The 19,135-nt window shown below is 46.3% G+C and overlaps 1 protein-coding gene across 1 annotated transcript in view; it reads right to left on the reverse strand.

Moving 5' to 3' along the window:
- The window catches only part of LOC134342684 (transcription factor E2F1-like), a 57,029-nt gene extending 39,419 nt beyond the window's left edge, over nucleotides 1–17,610 (reverse strand). The window contains exons 1-2 of the mRNA XM_063041103.1: nucleotides 17,156–17,610; nucleotides 1,599–1,689 (exon numbers count right to left, since the gene is read on the reverse strand). Coding sequence (XP_062897173.1) covers nucleotides 1,599–1,689; nucleotides 17,156–17,407 — 343 coding nt within the window. The 5' untranslated portion in view covers nucleotides 17,408–17,610. The remainder of the gene's footprint in view (nucleotides 1–1,598; nucleotides 1,690–17,155) is intronic.
- Between the last annotated feature and the right edge of the window lie 1,525 nt (nucleotides 17,611–19,135).

The following is a 19,135-nucleotide window of genomic DNA, read 5'->3' on the forward strand; positions in this document are numbered from 1 at the left end:
CAAAACCCCCACTTGTGTGGCATTGGGGATCGCTTCAGCAACAGAGGCTGTGACTGAGGACTTTGCTCAGCAGATGGAGGCCTCTCGCTCCTCCATCTTGTTTTCCGCCTCTTACTTCTCTGCAGGTACACTTTAGCATTTATCAACCGGTGATGCAATTGCCAAAACCAGTTCAGAATTTCCATCAGCCGCTAAAGGACCCATTAAACCTTTTGCATCAGACAAGTCCTTTCCCTCACATTGCAGAAACAACTCTTTGCCCCCACCTACCTTCACCCCCTTCTCTAAAAATATGGATTGCCCATGGCGCCACCTCTCCAGGGTCTCCTAACATATCGAGCAGTGCAACTTCATTTACGTCACTGCTAATCTGGACTAACATGACATCCTTACCAGCCGATTGGTCAAACCACGGTTCAGCAAGTGCATCTTTCCCCAATTGTTTTACAGAACTCAGCACTCTAAGTAGCAGTTCTTCTGGGCTTCGAATATCCACCCTGCTCAGACCACATTATTTGAATCGCAGCATCCATAATAAAGTGCCTTAATCACTTCCCCCGACGCTATTTTAACCACTGGCTTAAACACACAAACTGCTTAATCAATCCTAAAACGGCATTCACACAGCATCCCAAACCCCCAGAAATGTAACCCTCTCCCTAGAGCTCGTACGCCAGCATAGCTTGTCATTTAACTGTTAAGAGCCGTGTGACTCAGTGACAGCAAGTCACCTTTCTAAATACACATCTAGGGTCGGTATGATTTGGGGTTCAATCAAACAGGAACATTGCAAATTCTGATTAAAACAACCACAACTTTAGCGAATGCTGTGTAAATGCTGCCCATACACAATTATCAGTCACCAAGAAATAATAAGATTATACACTGCATAAAATTATAAAGAAAGTATATTTACCAATTTCAGCTTTATCAGTTAATAGGAAAAAGAAAATAAAAAAAAGGGCTCATTACAGTTAAACCAGTTTAAGCGTGCACATAAATATTGGAGCTCATTCTGTAGCAGTTGGGTGTTACTCATGGCACTGAATTCTCATTACCAATCACAAGCAGAACTTCTCTCCATGGACTTTGTGTAGCAAAGCACTCCCCGTATTAAGGTCTTCCCTTTGGATGCGTCCTCCACGTGTCTTCCCTGATCCTCTCCTCTCCGCAACTCCAGCCAAAAGAGCACAAACCCAACGACTCTCTGTCAGAAATGTCTCTGCCCAGCTCTCTCTAGAACTTTCTCTCCATCCCACCACCCTGATTGGCTGACACAACTTTCCTAAGTTGGACAACATGGCTCCTTATCTTTAGCTGAAACTAAAACACTCACCAGCAGGATACATAGCTTTTACAGAAAATGGCAAAATTAAAATACCTCACAACATAGCAGTAGAAATCTTAACCAGGGCATTACATACATAATACTTTGATAATAAATATAATTTGAACTTTATAACAGCCAAATTGTATACATCAAGCTCCAGTAGCACACAGAAATGCCAAAGGAACTCAGCAGATCAGGAGGGGAATAAATAGTCAACAATTCAAGCATGACCCTTCATCAGACAAGTCGCTTACAGATCACAACATACCTCTACCAGAAGTCTTGCCCTTCCCTTTCACCGCATCCACCTCCACAGCCAGATATTGATGATCGCTCTCCAGATCCAACTTCCTTTTCACCTGCGAGACACGAGAAGAAACCACGTGACAGTCCACTCACACATGGAATAAGCTGTGGAGAGAAACCAGCCATCTGCCTAGCCGGTTCCTGCTGACACATCCATCCTTGCCCCGAATGTCTCCCCTCATCCATATTTAAACCTGACTGTCTATGCCTTGTCCACACTACCTTCGAACCTGACTGAGCTATCACTTCAACCACTCTCTGTGGCACTTCAAGGTCAATGTTCTTTCCTCTAAGAGATTCCCTACTGGATGGGATGATGGGAAAAATACAGGTTGAGGGCTATTTCCAATTCTTCTTGGCTAAGTGGACATAGGTGGGACAGGTATGGAGGGCTATGGTCCAGATATGGCTTGATGGGACTAGACAGAATAACAGTTCGGCTTGGAGACGATTCCTCCAAGAGGACCACAACCTTCTCGTAGGGTTTGGAGGCTTGCGTGCCTCAATGACCCGGACAGCTCCGTTGGCTGGAGTCAAGGCTTTATGCTTCGTCTCTTGGTAGGGTCACCCATGCCAAACAGGTCAAACGGTAGAAGACATACTAGGAGTGTTCCACTGTCCTCCAGGTTCGAGGGTTCAGCTCAGGGCTAACAACCCTGACAGGTCAAACAAAATTGTTACAGAAACAGCAATGAAGAATCCTTCTACATCTGAGTGCGACGGTATTCCTGAGTCTCCATCCAGTACTTGCATGACTGACAGTACTGAAATTGAGAGGAAAGCGTGAACACCAGCAGAGATGGAGGACCTTCCTTGCTGCTCTAAACACCAGTGGCGTAAGAAGCAGCAAGTGGAATAGACTGTCAAAAGGGACTGTGTCTGTGTTGCAGTGCTCTAAACCTCTGTACGAGGAAAGGGTTAGATCCATCTTGGAGTAGATTAAAAAGTTGGCACAATGTCGTGGGTCGACTTTTTCTATGTCCTATTGCCTGTACTGAGAAAACTTGCATCTCCAGGATCTGAATTACAGGGACAGATTGAGTAAGTATTTCTTTATTCCATGCAGCACAGGAGAATGACTGGGGATTTGATAGAGGCATACAAAATTATAAGGGGTATAGACAGGGTAAACACAAGCAAACTTTTTGCAGAAGTTGGGTGAGTTTTGAACTACAGGTCATAGGTTAAGGGTGAAAGGTGAAGTACAAAGGTAAAAGAGTTCTCCGAGTGTGGAATAAGCTGCCAGCGGAAGTGAGGGACGTGGGGTCGATTGCAACGTTTAAGGGAAGTTTGGACAAGTACATGGACGGGAGGGGTGTAGAGGACTGTGGTCCAGGATGATAGGACGAAGCAGAGTAACTGTGCAATGGACTAGACGGGCCAAAAGGGTCTGCTTCTGTGCTGTAGTGCCCTGTGACCCTGCCTCAACTGGAGAACACCCCTCTTCATTTTGATCAAAGAAGCCACTCCCTCTTCTGCTTTCAGATGAGGACAGTAAACGGGTTTCTGGCTCTGCCACACCACTTTAGAGAGTATTAAATCAGAGGGCAAAAACACGGTGGAATTAAATAGTCAAAGTGAGAAGCCCAGATGAGATCACCTAGCGCCTGCACTGCCAAATTAGCGGAAATTAGTTTGAAATATAACCCCTCACAACACCCAATACTGAACAGCACTGGATTCCAACCTAGTATCAGTTCACACGGAAGGGAAAGGAGGAGGAGCTAGTGGCTAAACTTTTAATTTTAGTACAACGTATTGCGATGTGGATCAAGGAAGAGAATTTGGACCGAGGCCACTCCGTTTCTCTCTCCACAAGAAGCTGCCCAACTGGCTGTGCGTTGGGATGACATCCTTTGATTTTATTTAAGACTGCCCGCATGTGTTGGATTTTGCTTTGGAAGGAGTTCATGCAGATGTTTCCTTTATATGTCTTTTCATTCTGTCACTTTCGAGGTGCTGGACCTTGCTGGGGGCATGAGGGGCAGCTGGCCACTACGGACGTTACTACAATGCAGCCTCCGTTCATTCGCTTTCCCCAACCTGCATGCCTTTCTACCACAGCTGAACATTGTGTAAACCATTTACAACACCTTGTAAAACATTTGAGAGAAATTGGGATAGGTACATGGATGGGAGGGGTATGGAGAGCTATGGTCTAAATCTAGGTGTAGGACACACTTGCCTTTATTAATTATTGCATTGAGTTCTATAGCCAGGAAGTTATGTTTGAGGATTATAAAACTCAGGTTGAGCCATATTTAGAGAAATGCCTTCAATTCTGGGCACTTCATTACCAGGAGGATGAGGAGGCTTTGGAGGAGCGGCAGAGGTTTATCAGGATGCTGCCTATTTTGGAGGGCGTGTGCCAATGAGCAGTGGTTCGACAAACTGGGGTTGTTTCCTCCAGAGTGGTAGGGGCAGAGCAGAGACTTGGCACAAAGTTAACAACATGACGAGCATAGACAGACAGCCAATATCCTTTTCCCCAGGGCAGAAATGACTAGTGCTAGAGGACATGGTTTTAAGGTGGGCGAGGGGTAACATACAAAGAAAATAGGTGGGGCAAGTTTTATTTTCAGGGTGGTGAGGTCTGGAATGCGCTAAGAGGCAGATACCATAGGAGCATTTAAGAGACTTTTAGTTAAAAGACTCATGACTACAAAGATAAGGAAGGTACATGGCCAATGTGCAGGGTGGAAGGATCAGGTTAATTGGTTCAATTACTACTGCACAACATTGTGGGCAGAAGGACCTGTCCTGTGCCACGTACACAAAATACTGGAGGAACTCAGCAAGTCAGGCAGCATTTAGGGAGGGGAATAAACAATCGGCATTTTGACCCAAAATGGATAAGACCATAAGAAAACAACAGGAATTCTGCAGATGCTGGAAATTCAAGCAACACACATCAAAGTTGCTGGTGAACGCAGCAGGCCAGGCAGCATCTATAGGAAGAGGCGCAGTCGACGTTTCAGGCCGAGACCCTTCGTCAGGACTAACTGAAGGAAGAGTGAGATATAAGATATAGGAGCAGAATTAGGCCATCTGGCCCATCACATCTGCTCCGCCATTTCATCATGGCCGAACCAATTTACCTCTCAGCCCCAGTCTCCTACCGTCTCTCCGTATCCCTTCATGCCCTGACAAATCCAGAATCTATCAATCTCTGCTTTAAATATACAGTAAAGACTTGGCCTCCACAGCTGACTGTGGCAAAAAATTCCAGATTGATCAACCTCTGGCTAAAGAAATTCCTCCTCATCTCCGTTCTAAAGGGACACCCCTCTATTCTGAGGCCGTGTCCCCTGGTCTTGAACTCTCACATCACAGGAAGCATTCTCTCCACATCCATTCTATCAAGGCCTTTCACCATTCAATAGGTTTCAAAGTCACCCCTCATTCTTCTGAATTCTGATTAATACAGCCCTAAAGCCAACAAGCACTCTTCATGTGACAAGCCATTCAATGCTAGAATAATTTTCCATGAACCTCCTTTGAACCCTCTCCAGTTCCAGCACATCCTTTCTAAGCAGCCCAAAGCCGCTCACAACTCCAAGTGAGGCCTCACCAGTGCCTTATAAAGCCTCAACATTACATCCTTGCTTTGATATTCTAGTCCTCTTGAAATGAATGCTAACATTGCATTTGCCTTCCTCACCACAGACTCAACCTGGAAATTGACCTTTAGGGAATCCTGCACATGAATGGCCAAGTCCCTTTGCAATTCAGATATTTCTATTTTCACTCTGTTTAGAAAATAGTCAACCCTTTCATTTCTTCTACCAAAGTGCATGATCATACACTTCCCAACACTGTTTCATCTGCCATTTCTTTGCCCATTCTCCTAATCTGTCTAAGTCCACTGTAGCCTCCTTATTTCCTCAAAACTACCTGCCCCTCCACCTTTCTTCATAAACTTTGTAACAAAGCCATCAATTCAATCATTACAATCATTGATATATAATATAAGAAGAATTAGTCTCAACACAGACCCCTGTGGAACACCACTAGTCACCGGCAGCCAGTCAGAAAAGGCTCCCTTTATTCCCACTATTGCCTCCTGCCCATCAGCCGCTGTTTTATCCATGCTGGTATCTTCCCTGTAATACCATGGGCTCATAGCTTGTTAAGCAGCCTCATGTGCAGCACCTTGTCAAAGGCCTTCTGAAAATCCAAGTTCACAACATCTACCGATTCACTTTGTCTATCCTGCTTGTTATTTCTTCAAAGAATTCTAACAGGTTTGTCAAGCAAGATTTCCCCTTGAATAAACCATGTTGAATCTTCTTCTTGCCCACAGAAACTCCTGCCCACTCCCCTATCGAACAAATCCCCTTTCACTATGGCATTCCTCTTCTTCCCCCTTCCCTTCTGAGTCTCGGAGGCAGACTCAGTGCCAGTGACTTCCCCCTGTTAGGTCATTTCTCTCCCCCCCCCCACCACCCCCACCCCCTGACAGTATCCAAAGTGATATACCTGTTGTCGAGGGGGATGGCCACAGGAGTACTCTGCACTGGCTCCTTAACCCCTTTCCCCTTCCTGTTCCCCAGTTTCCTGGCTCTTGCCCCTTGGGTGTAACGACCTCTCTATATGTCCCCCATCACCCCTTCAGCCTCTCGAATGATCTGAAGTTCATCCAGTTCCAGCTCCAACTCCTTAACGCGGTTTGTTAGAAGCTGCAGCTGTAGTGGTCAGGGATACTGGAGGTCTCCCTGCCTTCCCACATCCCCCACTATCCTGCCCAGCATCTCCACCTAGCTCTGCAGATATTAAGAGAAGGGAAAAAGGAGCTTTTCTTTCCTTTGCTTCTCTGACTGAACACCTGATCACTGAAGCCCTAAAGAGCTGAAGCTTCAAGATCGCCACTCTGACTCTGTGCAAAACAGAACAGGAAATTTATCTACCTACAGGAAAGATATCAAGAAATTTTGAGTTCAGGAGTCAGGATGTTATGCTGAAGCTGGCAAGAAATTGGTAAGGCCTAATTTGGAATATCCTGTGCAGTTCTGATCAACTACTTACAAGAAGGATATCAAGAAGATTGAAGGAATGCAGAGGGAATTGACAAGGATGTTGCTGGGACTTGAGGACCTGAAGTACAGGGAAAGGTTGAGTAGGAAAGGACTTTATACCCTGGAGTGCCGGAGGATGAGAGATTTGATAGACGTATACAAAATGATAAGGGTCATAGATGGGGTATATGCAAGCAGGCTTTTTCCACTGCAGTTAGAATGAAAGGTCATGCGTTAAGGGTGAAAGACAAGATGTTTTAGGGAAACCTGAGGTGAAATTTCTTCTCTCAGAGGGTGGTGCGAGTGTGAAACCAGCTGTCAGTGAAAAGCGATGGATGTGGGTTTGATTGCAACGTTTTAACAAGACACAGGAGCAGAATTAGGCCATTCATCCCATTGAGTCTGCTCCCCCATTTCATGGGTGATTTATTACCTGTCTCTGCCCCATTCTCCCCGTAAGCATTGGCATCTTGACCAATCAAGATCCTATCAACCTCCGCTTTAAATACACCCACCGAAGTTTGGATAAGTACATGGGTGGGAGAGGTATGGAGGCTATGGCCCAGCTGCAGATTAATGTGACAAGACAGGACAGGCATGGACTAGATGGGCTGAAGAGCTCTGCGACTCTGTAATTGCTCTCCACATTTCCACCGAAGTTCCAAACTCTCACCTTAAATGAATGCACACCCTCTTGTACTTGTTGGGCACGTGGCCAAGTGGTTAAGGTGTTCGTCAAGTTATCTCAAGGTTGCTAGTTCGAGCCTCAGCTGTGGCAGCGTGTTTGTGCCCTTGAGCAAGGCACTTAATCACACATTGCTAGTCTGTGCGAGGAGTGGCGCCCCACACAGACTTCCAATCTGCGTCTTGTAAGGCATGAAAATACCCGACTCAGGCCTCTCATGGTCTGAGTCGACGTTCCCCCTCCCCCTTGTACTTGACATTTCTAGCCCGGGAGAAAAGGATTCTGACTGCCTACTCTATCTGTGCCTCAGGCATGGGCTTAAACAGCAACAGTAATCAAACATGGCTTTCTGGTTTGGTACTGCCCTGCACAGTTTTCAAAGTCAGCCACTGCAAATCTCAAGAGCATTCTGCAAGCTATTCTATAAAGCTGTATATTGCTCCGCTCTAAAACATGATTTCCCACTTCTCCAGAAGAAATAAGTCACCAAGACTTCAAGGTGGAGGCGTTGCTGACCAGGGACTTAAGAGATGGCTCAGGCCTCTGAAATAGGCCTTCGCATTTAGGCAGAACTGAGACTAATGAATAGGAGAGAGGAAGGCCACTTTCAAATGCAAGACCTCCAGCAGTTTAAAAAGCTTTGGGCAACTAACCAAAGTTTCCTTTTAAATTCATTAAGTGTGTAACATTTTATGAGGCAAGGCATGCTGTGCCACTAAAACTAGGACTGTGATCACTACCACTGCAGCTCTTGCCTGATCTCAGGCACACCACAGGGGGAGCAGAGAGGGAGACGATGTATTTTCCCTAGGGATCCTGGCCCGGATCACCATTTCTGTTACAACTGAAGGCCTTTTGTTTACTTCCCATGCGTGCCAGGCAATTACGTCTTAAGAGCGGCTCAGTGCCTGTGTCAGCCCCTGGGAAAGCACTTGTGCGACGAGCTCCCCGTTTCACTGAGATGTAACACTGCAGCTTGGGTCAGACCACGTATGGAATATTGTGATCAGCTCTGGGCCCTATATCTACTGTAAGCAGGGAATGCTGGCATTGAGAGAATCCAGAGGAGGTTCACGAAAGGTTTAACATATGAACAGTACTTGATGGCTCTGTACTCGCTGGAATTTTGAAGAATGGGGGGAACCTCAGTCTTTTTGATAGGCCCAGATAGAGTGCATATACAGATGATGTTCCCAGTTGTGCAAGAGTCTAGGGCCAGAAGGCATAGACTCAGAATACAAGCACATCCCTTTAAAATGGAGATGAGAATGAATTTCTTTAGCCCGAGGGTGGTGAGTCGGTGGAATTCGTTGCCACAGACAGCAGTGAAGGCCAAATCATTGGGTGTATTTAAAGCAGAGGTTGACAAGTTCTTGATTAGTAAGGATGTCAAAGGTTATGGGGAGAAGGCAGAACAGGCTGAGAGGGATAATGAATCAGCCATGATGGAATGGCGGAACAGACTCAATGGACTGAATGGCCTCACTCTGCTCCTGTGTCTAATGGTCACAGTTCATCCAGTACGCCTCACACCCCTTCTGCTGTTCCAGGTTCTAAGGCTCTCAGAGCAAGGCATGCAATGCAACAACAACCACATGCATTTCCATAACGCCTCTGCATGTACGCATGGCAATACAAACATAGGCAAAGAAATACACATCCACAGATAGGCATGCTCGACGGGGACACGTACATGGTCTCCAGGATCACGTGTAAACACACAGGCATGGTCTACAGGACACGCACACTACAGGAGATACACTCAGAGTCATGGGAGAATGCAGCATGCTTACAGGCCCCTCCACCCATTGAATCCATGCCAACCAGTGCCCAACAAGCTAGTCCCAATTTCCTGCGTTCAGAACATATCCCTCCATGTACCTATGCAAGTCCTCTCAGAAAAGCACTACCTTGTTGATGATAAGAGGCATAGATCGAGTGGACAGCCATAGACTTTTCCCAGAACAGAAATGGCTAGCACAGTGGGTGATTGGAGGAAAGTATAGGGGGACATCAGAGGCAAATTTTTTACAGAGACAGAAGTGGGGGGCACGGAAAGCTGCACAAGGGGTGGTGGGAGAGGCAAATACATCAGGGACATGTAAGAGACTCTTAGATAGAAAGATGGACGATGGAAAAATGGAGGGCTATGTAGGAGGAAAGTTAGATTGATCTTGAAGTAGATTAGAAGTTTGGCACAACATGATGGGCCAAAAGGGCCTGCAGTGTGCTGATCTTTGTTCTAGTCCTGGCAACATCCTCGTAAAACTTCTCTGCAGTGAAACACATCTCTCCAGTGAAAAGGTGACCTAAACTATACACAGTTTTTGAAATACAGCCTTGCAAATGAATTCTACAACTGCAGCATCATATCCCAATTCCTACGCTCAGTGCCCTAACTGACAAAGGGCAACGCACTTTTTCTGCACCACCATCTACCCATGACACCATTTTCAACAAGTCTCTCTGCTTCATTGCTCTTGCCTTACTGTTCACAGTATAAATCCTGAGTCGGTCTGACCTTCCAAAATGCATCATCTCACACTTAACTGTATTGAAATCCAGCTGCCGCACCTCAGCCAACTTACCAACTGATCGAGATCCCCTTGTAATCTACAATGATGCACTTCACTGTCAACAGCACCTTTGAATTTCAAGCAACACACATCAAAGTTGCTGGTGAACGCAGCAGGTCAGGCAGCATCTCTAGGAAGAGGTACAGTCGACGTTTCAGGCCGAGACCCTTCGTCAGGACTAACTGAAGGAAGAGTGAGTAAGAGATTTGAAAGTGGGAGGGGGAGGGGGAGATCCAAAATGATAGGAGAAGACAGGAGAGGGAGGGATGGAGCCAAGAGCTGGACAGGTGATAGGGAAAAGGGATACGAGAGGATCATGGGACAGGAGATCCGGGAAGAAAGACAGGGTGGGGAGGGAACCCAGAGGATGGGCAAGGGGTATAGTGAGAGGGACAGAGGGAGAAAAAGGAGAGTGAGAGAAAGAATATGTGTATAAAAATAAGTAACAGATGGGGTACGAGGGGGAGGTGGGGCATCAGCAGAAGTTAGAGAAGTTCATGCCATCAGGTTGGAGGCTACCCATACGGAATACAAGGTGTTGTTCCTCCAACCTGAGTGTGGCTTCATCTTTACAGTAGAGGAGGCTGTGCATAGACATGTCAGAATGGAAATAGGATGTGGAATTAAAATGTGTGGCCACTGGGAGATCCTGCTTTCTCTGGCGGACAGAGCGTAGGTGTTCAGCAAAGCGGTCTCCCAGTCTGTGTCGGGTCTCACCAATATATAAAAGGCCACATCGGGAGCACCGGACGCAGCATATCACCCCAGCTGACTCACAGGTGAAGTGTCGCCTCACCTGGAAGGACTGTCTGGGGCCCTGAATGGTGGTAAGGGAGGAAGTGTAAGGGCGTGTGTAGCACTTGTTCCGCTTACACGGATAAGTGCCAGGAGGGAGATCAGTGGGGAGGGATGGGGGGGGAACGAATGGACAAGGGAGTCGACCCGACGCAGACTGGAGTCGACCCGACGCAGACTGGGAGACCACTTTGCTGAACACCTACGCTCTGTCCGCCAGAGAAAGCAGGATCTCCCAGTGGCCACACATTTTAATTCCACATCCCATTCCCATTCTGACATGTCTATCCACGGCCTCCTCTACTGTAAAGATGAAGCCACACTCAGATTGGAGGAACAACACCTTATATTCTGTCTGGGTAGCCTCCAACCTGATGGCATGAACATTGACTTCTCTAACTTCCGCTAATGCCCCACCTCCCCCTCGTACCCCATCTGTTACTTATTTTTATACACACATTCTTTCTCTCACTCTCCTTTTTCTCCCTCTGTCCCTCTCACTATACTCCTTGCCCATCCTCTGGGTCCTCCCCCCCCGTCTTTCTCCCTGGGCCTCCTGTCCCATGATCCTCTCGTATCCCCTTTGCCAATCACCTGTCCAGCTCTCGGCTCCATCCCTCCCCCTCCTGTCTTCTCCTATCATTTTGGATCTCCCCCTCCCCCTCCCACTTTCAAATCTCTTACTAGCTCTTCCTTCAGTTAGTCCTGACGAAGGGTCTCGGCCTGAAACGTCGACTGCACCTCTTCCTAGAGATGCTGCCTGGCCTGCTGTGTTCACCAGCAACTTTGATGTGTGTTGCTTGAATTTCCAGCATCTGCAGAATTCCTGTTGGTTACCTTCGAACTTCATGTCATCCGCAAACTTGCTGATCAAGTCTCGTGTGTTTGCATCTAATCATTCTAATAAATAACAAAGAGGGTCCCAGCTCCGACCGCTAGTGGCACATCACTAGACAGCGGCCTCCATTCTGAGAAACAGCCTTCAACCAACCACCCTCTGGTTCTCACCTCCAAATCCACTCAGCAAACTTTCTATTGATTCCATGGGACCACAGGATACAGGAGCAAAACTGAGCCATTTGACCCATCGAGTCTGCTCCGTTATGTCATCATGGCAGACCCATACTCCCTCCCAGCCCCAATCTCCCGCCTTCTCCCCATTTTCCCTCATGCTCTGACTAATCAAGAACCTATCAACCTCTGCCTTAAAAACACCCAATGACAAATTCCAGATTTACTGCTCCCTGACCAAAGAAATTCCTCCCCATCTCCATTTCAAATGGATGTCCCTCTATTCTGAAGCAATGTTCTCTGGTCCTAGACTCCCCCACTATAGGAAACAGCCTCTCCACCATCACCTAATCGAGACCTTTCAACATTCGATAGGTTTTAATGAGATCCTCCCTCATTCTTCTGAATGTCAATCAGTACAGGCCCAAAGCCATCTAACACTCCGCACAAGCCTTTCAACCCTGGAATAATTCCCATGAACCTCCTCTGAACCCTCTCCAATGTAGGCACATCCTTTCTTAGGTAAGGGGCCCAAAACTGCTCACAATACTCCAAGTGAGGCCTCAACAGTGCCATATATAGCCTCAACATTATATCCTTCCTTTTGTTAAGTAGGGTACCGTGCACAATCCTGATTTGATGGAGACAGACGTGAGAAGCATGGAGGAACATCTGGAGAAATTTCTGAAATGCCCGCTTCACTGCCGCTGCTACTGTGCGATCGAGAATCTCCGGAGGGGAAGGCCCCAGATCCTCGGCCGGGGTCAAAGCGCTCGGCAGAGATGGTGCTCGGTGCTCAGTGTCGGAGGCTCTAAGTTTTCGGACGGACTCAAGAGTCAGCTGTGGTCGGGTGCTTCCAGAGCGCTGGAGGTTCAAGGTAGGGAGAGTTTTCTTCCTTCTACCGTATGCATAAGATGATGGGACTTTAGAGACTTTGAGACTTTTTTTTTTACCGTGCCCATGATCTGTTCTTTATCAAATTACGGTTTTGCTTAGCACTGTTGTAACTGTATGTTATAATTATGTGGTTTTTGTCAAAGTTTTTCAATCTTGGTCTGTCTTGTGTTTCTGTGATATACTGGAGGAACATTGCATCATTTCTTAATGCAGGCATTACTAAATGACAATAAAAGAGGACTGCGTGTTCTCATAATCTAATGTACTAGTCCTCTCTAACCGCCCAGATCAATCTACCATACAGAACGTTGTCAAAACACTTGCTAAAGCTCAAATAGACACCATCCTCATCTATTCTTAAGGTTACCTCTGCAGTATTATGTAAAAACGTAACTTTCCTCACACAAAGCCATGCTGACTCCTCTAAATCAGACTGTTTATCCAAATGCTAGCATACTAACCCACAGAATTCATTGGAGTAGATTCCCCTGCTCTGAGGCTTTCTGACCTGTAGTTTTCCAGCTTCTCCTTGCTACCTTTCCAATACCATAGAAGAACATTAATCACCTTCCAAACATGGAACTTCACCATTGTCTAACGGTGAGGCAAATATCGATGAAACAAGGGCCTCCACAATTCCTTCTTTAGCCTCCCACAAAGAACAAGGACATACATGGCCTGGCCCTGGAGATTCACCCAACTTAACCACTGTAAGGCTACATATACCTCCCTCCCTGGTAATATGAATGTTCACCTAAACATCTGCATTTGCTTCCTTCACCTCCTAAGCAATCATGTTTTACCTCAGTAAACACTGAGGAGAATTATCCATTAAAAAAAACCTGCATCTCCTGTGGTTAGAGACATGCACCATACTGCAGATTTAGCCATCTAGCACGCAGCAAGCACACAGGCACGATCTACAGCGGATAGGCACACACAAAGGCATGATCTACAAGGAATACGCACGCACGCACACACGACCAGTCATAATCTACAGGAGAGAGAGACGCACAGTCATAATCTACAGGAGAGAGACACACACACACAGAGTCATGATCTACAGGAAATATATACACACACACACAACTATGTGAAGAGCAAGAGGATAAGAGGAAGAGCTGTAGATGTAGTGTATATGGATTTCAGCAAGGTATTTGATAAGGTACCCCATGCAAGGCTTATTGAGAAAGTAAGGAGGCATGGTATCCAAGGGGACATTGCTTGTGGATCCAGAACTGGCTTGCCCACAGAAGGCAAAGAGTGGTTGTAGACGGGCCATATTCTGCATGGAAGTCAGTCACCAGTGGTGTGCCTCAGGGATCTGTTCTGGGAACCCTGCTCTTCATGATTTTTATAAATGACCTGGATGAGGAAGTGGAGGGATGGGTTAGTAAATTTGCTGATGACACAAAGGTTGGCGGTGTTGTGGACAGTGTGGAGGGCTGTCAGAGGTTACAGCGGGACATTGATAGGATGCAAAACTGGGCTGAGAAGAGGCAGATGGAGTTCAACCCAGATAAGTGTAAGGTGGTTCATTTTGGTAGGTCAAATATGATGGCAGAATATAGTATTAATGGTAAGACCCTTGGCAGTGTGGAGGATCAGAGGGATCTTGGGGTCCGAGTCCATAGGACACTCAAAGCTGCTGCGCAGGTTGACTCTGTGGTTAAGAAAGCATATGGTGCATTGGCCTTCATCAATCATGGGATTGAGTTTAGGAGCGGAGAGGTAATGTTGCTGCTATATAGGACCCTGGTTAGACCCCAGTTGGAGTACTGTGCTCAGTTCTGGTCGCCTCACTACAGGAAGGATGTGGAAACCATAGAAAGGGTGCAGAGGAGATTTACAAGGATGTTGCCTGGATTGGGAAGCATGCCTTATAAGCAACAGAGGATGAGAGGTGACTTGATAGAGGTGTATAAGATAATGAGAGGCATTGATCGTGTGGATAGTCAGAGGCTTTTCCCCAGGGCTGGAATGGCTAACACGAGAGGGCACAATTTTAAGGTGCTTTGAAGTAGGTATAGAGGAGATATCAGGGGTAAGTTGCTGTTGTTGTTGTTTCTGTCTAGGGGATACAAACACATAGAGAATCTGTGGGAGGGGGAGAGGGAGAGAGAGAGAGAGATACAAAATGATCTACATGAGATACACACACACAGAGTCATGATGTACAGGACATACACACACAGTCATATCTACAGGAGACAAACATACACACAATCAAGATCTGCAGGGGATACACACAATCAAGATCTGCAGGGGATACACACAATCATTATCTACAGCAGATACATACACACAAAATCATCATCTACAGGGGATACACACAGTCATTACCTTCAGGATATACACACACAGTTAAGATCTACAGGAGATACACACACACACACACACACACAGTCATGATCTACGGGGATACAGACATACAGTCATGATCTACAGGAGATACATACAGAGTCATGAGCTACAGAAAATACACACATAGTAATGAACTACAGGAGATACACACACAGTCATGATCTGCAGGGGATACAGACACACAGTCATGATCTACAGGTTACACACAGACACAGTCAAGATCTAGAGGAGATACACACACAAACATTCATGGCCTACAGTGGACACAAACACATTCATGAACTACAGGAGACAGACACACACACAAAGTTATAATCTACAGAAGATACACACAGTCATGCTCTACAGGGGACACACATACACAGAGTCATGATCTACAGGAGAAACACAGACACAGTCATGATCTACAGGTGGCACACATATAACCATTATCTACAGGAGATACACACAGTCATAATCTACAGGGGATATACACATATACACTCACACAGTCATGATCTACAGGGGATACACACACACAGTAATGATCTACAGGAGAAAAACACAAGAGAGCCATGATCTTGTGGAGATACACTCACACAATCATGATTTGCAGGAGATATGCGCGCGCGCACACACACACAGTCATAATATACAGGGCATACAGACACATAGTTGAGAGCTACATGATATACACACAGTCATGATCTACAGGGGATATACACACACAGTTATAATCTACAGGACACACATACAGTGTCATGATCTTCAGGAAATAGAGACATACACTCACAGTCATTATCCACAGGATGTACACACACAGGATCTACAGGGGGTACAGACACGATCATTATCTACAGGAGATATATACACACATAGTCATAATCTACAGGAGATACACACACAGTCATTATCTACAGGAGATACACACACAGTCATTATCTACAGGAGATACACACAGAAAGAGACATTATCTGCAGGAGATACACACACAGTCATGATCTACAGGGGGTACACACATACACATAGTTATGATCTACAGGAGACACACAGACACTGTCAAGATCAAGAGGAAATACACACATGCATTCACGGCCTACAACGGATACAAACACATTCATGATCTACAGAAGAGACACACACAGTCAGGATCTACAGGAGAAACACACACAAAGTCATGATCTGCAGGGGATACACACATACAGTGATGATCTACAGGAGATACACACAAACAGTCATAATCTAGAGATATACACACACATTCATGATCTACAAGGGATACGGACACAATCATTATTACATTAGATACACACACACAATCATATCTACAGGAGAAAAATACAAGAGCCATGATCTGCAGGAGATACACACACACACACTGTCATGATCTACAGGAGATACACACACACAGTCATTATCCACAGGAGATACACACACAAAGTCTTAATCTACAGGAGACACACACAAAGTCTTAATCTACAGGAGACACACACACACAGTCATGCTCTACAGAAGACACACACACAGAGTCACAATCTTCAGGGGATACGCACAGTGATGATCTACAGGATATACACACACATTATCTGCAGGAGATACACACAGACACAGTCATGATCTACAGGGGATACACACAGTCATAATCTACAGGGCACACAGACACAGTCATGATCTACAGGGGACACACATGCAATCATTATCTACAGGAGATACACACAGAGACATTATCTGCAGGAGATACACACAGACACTGTCATGAACTACAGGGGATACACACAGTGTCATGAAGAACAGATACCCAGACAGTCATGACCTACAGGAGATACACACACAGACATGATTTACAGGAGAAACACACTATCATTATCTACAGGAGCTACACACACAGTTATGATCTATAGGATATATACACACATCAACCATGATCTACAGGGATACAACCACAATTATTATCTATAGGAGATAACACACACAGTCATGATATACAGGGAATGCATACACACACACCTGTCTGCGTTTTCCATTCATTGTACTGTATAGTCAGATACAAATACAGGTCTCTACAGTTATTGATGGATACAGATTGATGTAAAATACTCAACCCGAATCATGCAGGCTGAACTCCTAGCTGACGAATCACAATGGTACTCCCTCAACCTCCTCTCTCTCTCTCTCTCTCACACACACACACAATTACCGGTGGGCGACCCAGGGGCGGCCGCTGTCCCCATTCCGCCGACCCGCGACCCTGGGGAGTAGCAGCGAACAGCAGCACCCTGCGTGCAGCCTCGGCGCCCGCCCGCTCTGCCTCCTCGGCCGCCCCCTCGGCCCGGCCGCTTGCCGGTGAAGAGAAGATCAGGAGCGATTGGCCGAGCAGTCCGCGGGCCCCGTCGGCGGCGGTGGCAGCGGGCTCCGGCTTTATGGCAACCGGGAACGTTTCTTTGGACATTGTCCCTTATAAGGAACGGGGTGCCGCGAGAATGAAAGACTCTTTAAAATGTTATCCCCGTGTCTTTACGGCGGCAAGTTGAGGTCCTGGCTGCAGAGCGGAGTATCTGGGGTGCTTCACTTGGGGCAGCGGACCCAAGCACCGATGCTGCGGTGAAGGGAGAGGGGGTGGGGGAAACCTCCAGCCCCGCACACGATCCAGGAAGCAGTCAGCACCGGCACTGCTACTTTTACGCGCCAAATATTTGCCGCGAAACAACCCCGCTGTAACAATTCCCCTCCTGGCCACGCCCCGCCCGTCCTCCATTGGGCAGCGTGCTCCTGCCCCCTTCCCTGGATTGGTCGGACTTTGCCTCGCTCACTTGCTGGCCGCGGGCGAAGCCAATCGAAGGCAACAGCTTGACCCTTTCCGGCGACGCTGCGAAGGCGGGTTGGTTTGAAGTTACAGAGGGAAGAAACCAGGAAGTTCAAACCAGAGCTCCCGGCCGCTGCACCAAAGTCAGGATAAGATTTGTTGCTCAGCGGCAGTATTAAAGACATCAGTTAGAAAAAATAAATAAATTATTGTGCAAAAGAGGAGCGGCTGGAGAGTTCATCGGCCTCTTATCCTCTTGTGAGTGGAATAAGCTGTTCCTGAACCATTGAACGTGGGTCTTCAGGCTCCGGTACCCTCTCCTCGATGGTATCGCGATCAGTTATAGAGATGGGCTGAGGAATGTCAAATGGACTCTCCTTCAAAGACTCTACAACTCATTTATTTATTTTTGTCGTTTGTGCGTTGGTTGTCAGTTTTAACGTGTAGCTTTTCATAAATTCTATTTTATTTCTTTACTTTCCGGTCAACGCCCATAATAAAAATGCATCCAAGGTCGTATGTGTTAACATATGTGCATTTTCACAATAAATTTATCTGACTTTGATTTTGAAATGGATTTTAACTTAGATAATTGTGAAGTGATTCACTTTGGACAGTCAAACCATGGTAGGACCCATACAGTGAATGACGGGACACTGACAGTTGTGGAGGATTAGAGTACAAATATACATATCACCGCAAGCAGCTGCACAAGTAGGCATGGGGTTGCAAACCGTTAGGAGCAGAGACATTATTCTGCAGTTATATAGTAATTAGTGAGGCCGTACTTCAAGTACTGGGTGCAGTTTTGGTCACCCTTTTATAGGAAAGACATCAAGCTAGAGAGATTTCTGGACTAAAGGGCCTGGAAGTGGTTGGCAACATAGGATCTTTACTCCTTGGAGCATAGGAAACTGAGAGGTGACCTCATAGAAGTTTATAAAAATTATAAATTTTGGGGCTGAGAGGGAAAGTGGATCAGCCATGATGAAATGGCGGAGCAGACTCGACGGGCCAAATGGCCTAATTCTGCTCCTATATCTTATGATCTTATATAAAAATTAGGTATATGGATAGGGATGGTCATAGTCTTTTCTCCATGGCTGCGGAGTCCAAAACGAGAGGGCACAGATATAAGAGAGGAGAGATTTAAAGAGATCTGAGAGGTAACTTCTTTACACAAAGGGTAGCAAGTACCTGGGTACAACTGCAACATGTAAAAGACGTTCGGATAGGTACATCAAGGGGTGGAGCTTGCAGAGTTATGGACCAGCCTGTTCCTGTACTGCACTATTCTATGACACCAGCTATGGATAACCTAACCTTCTCCCACTGAACTTGCTGCACTAAATGTCAAGCACTTGGCCTTGCTCC

Source organism: Mobula hypostoma, chromosome 2, assembly GCF_963921235.1.
Source record: "Mobula hypostoma chromosome 2, sMobHyp1.1, whole genome shotgun sequence".
Taxonomy (NCBI): Eukaryota; Metazoa; Chordata; class Chondrichthyes; order Myliobatiformes; family Myliobatidae; genus Mobula; species Mobula hypostoma.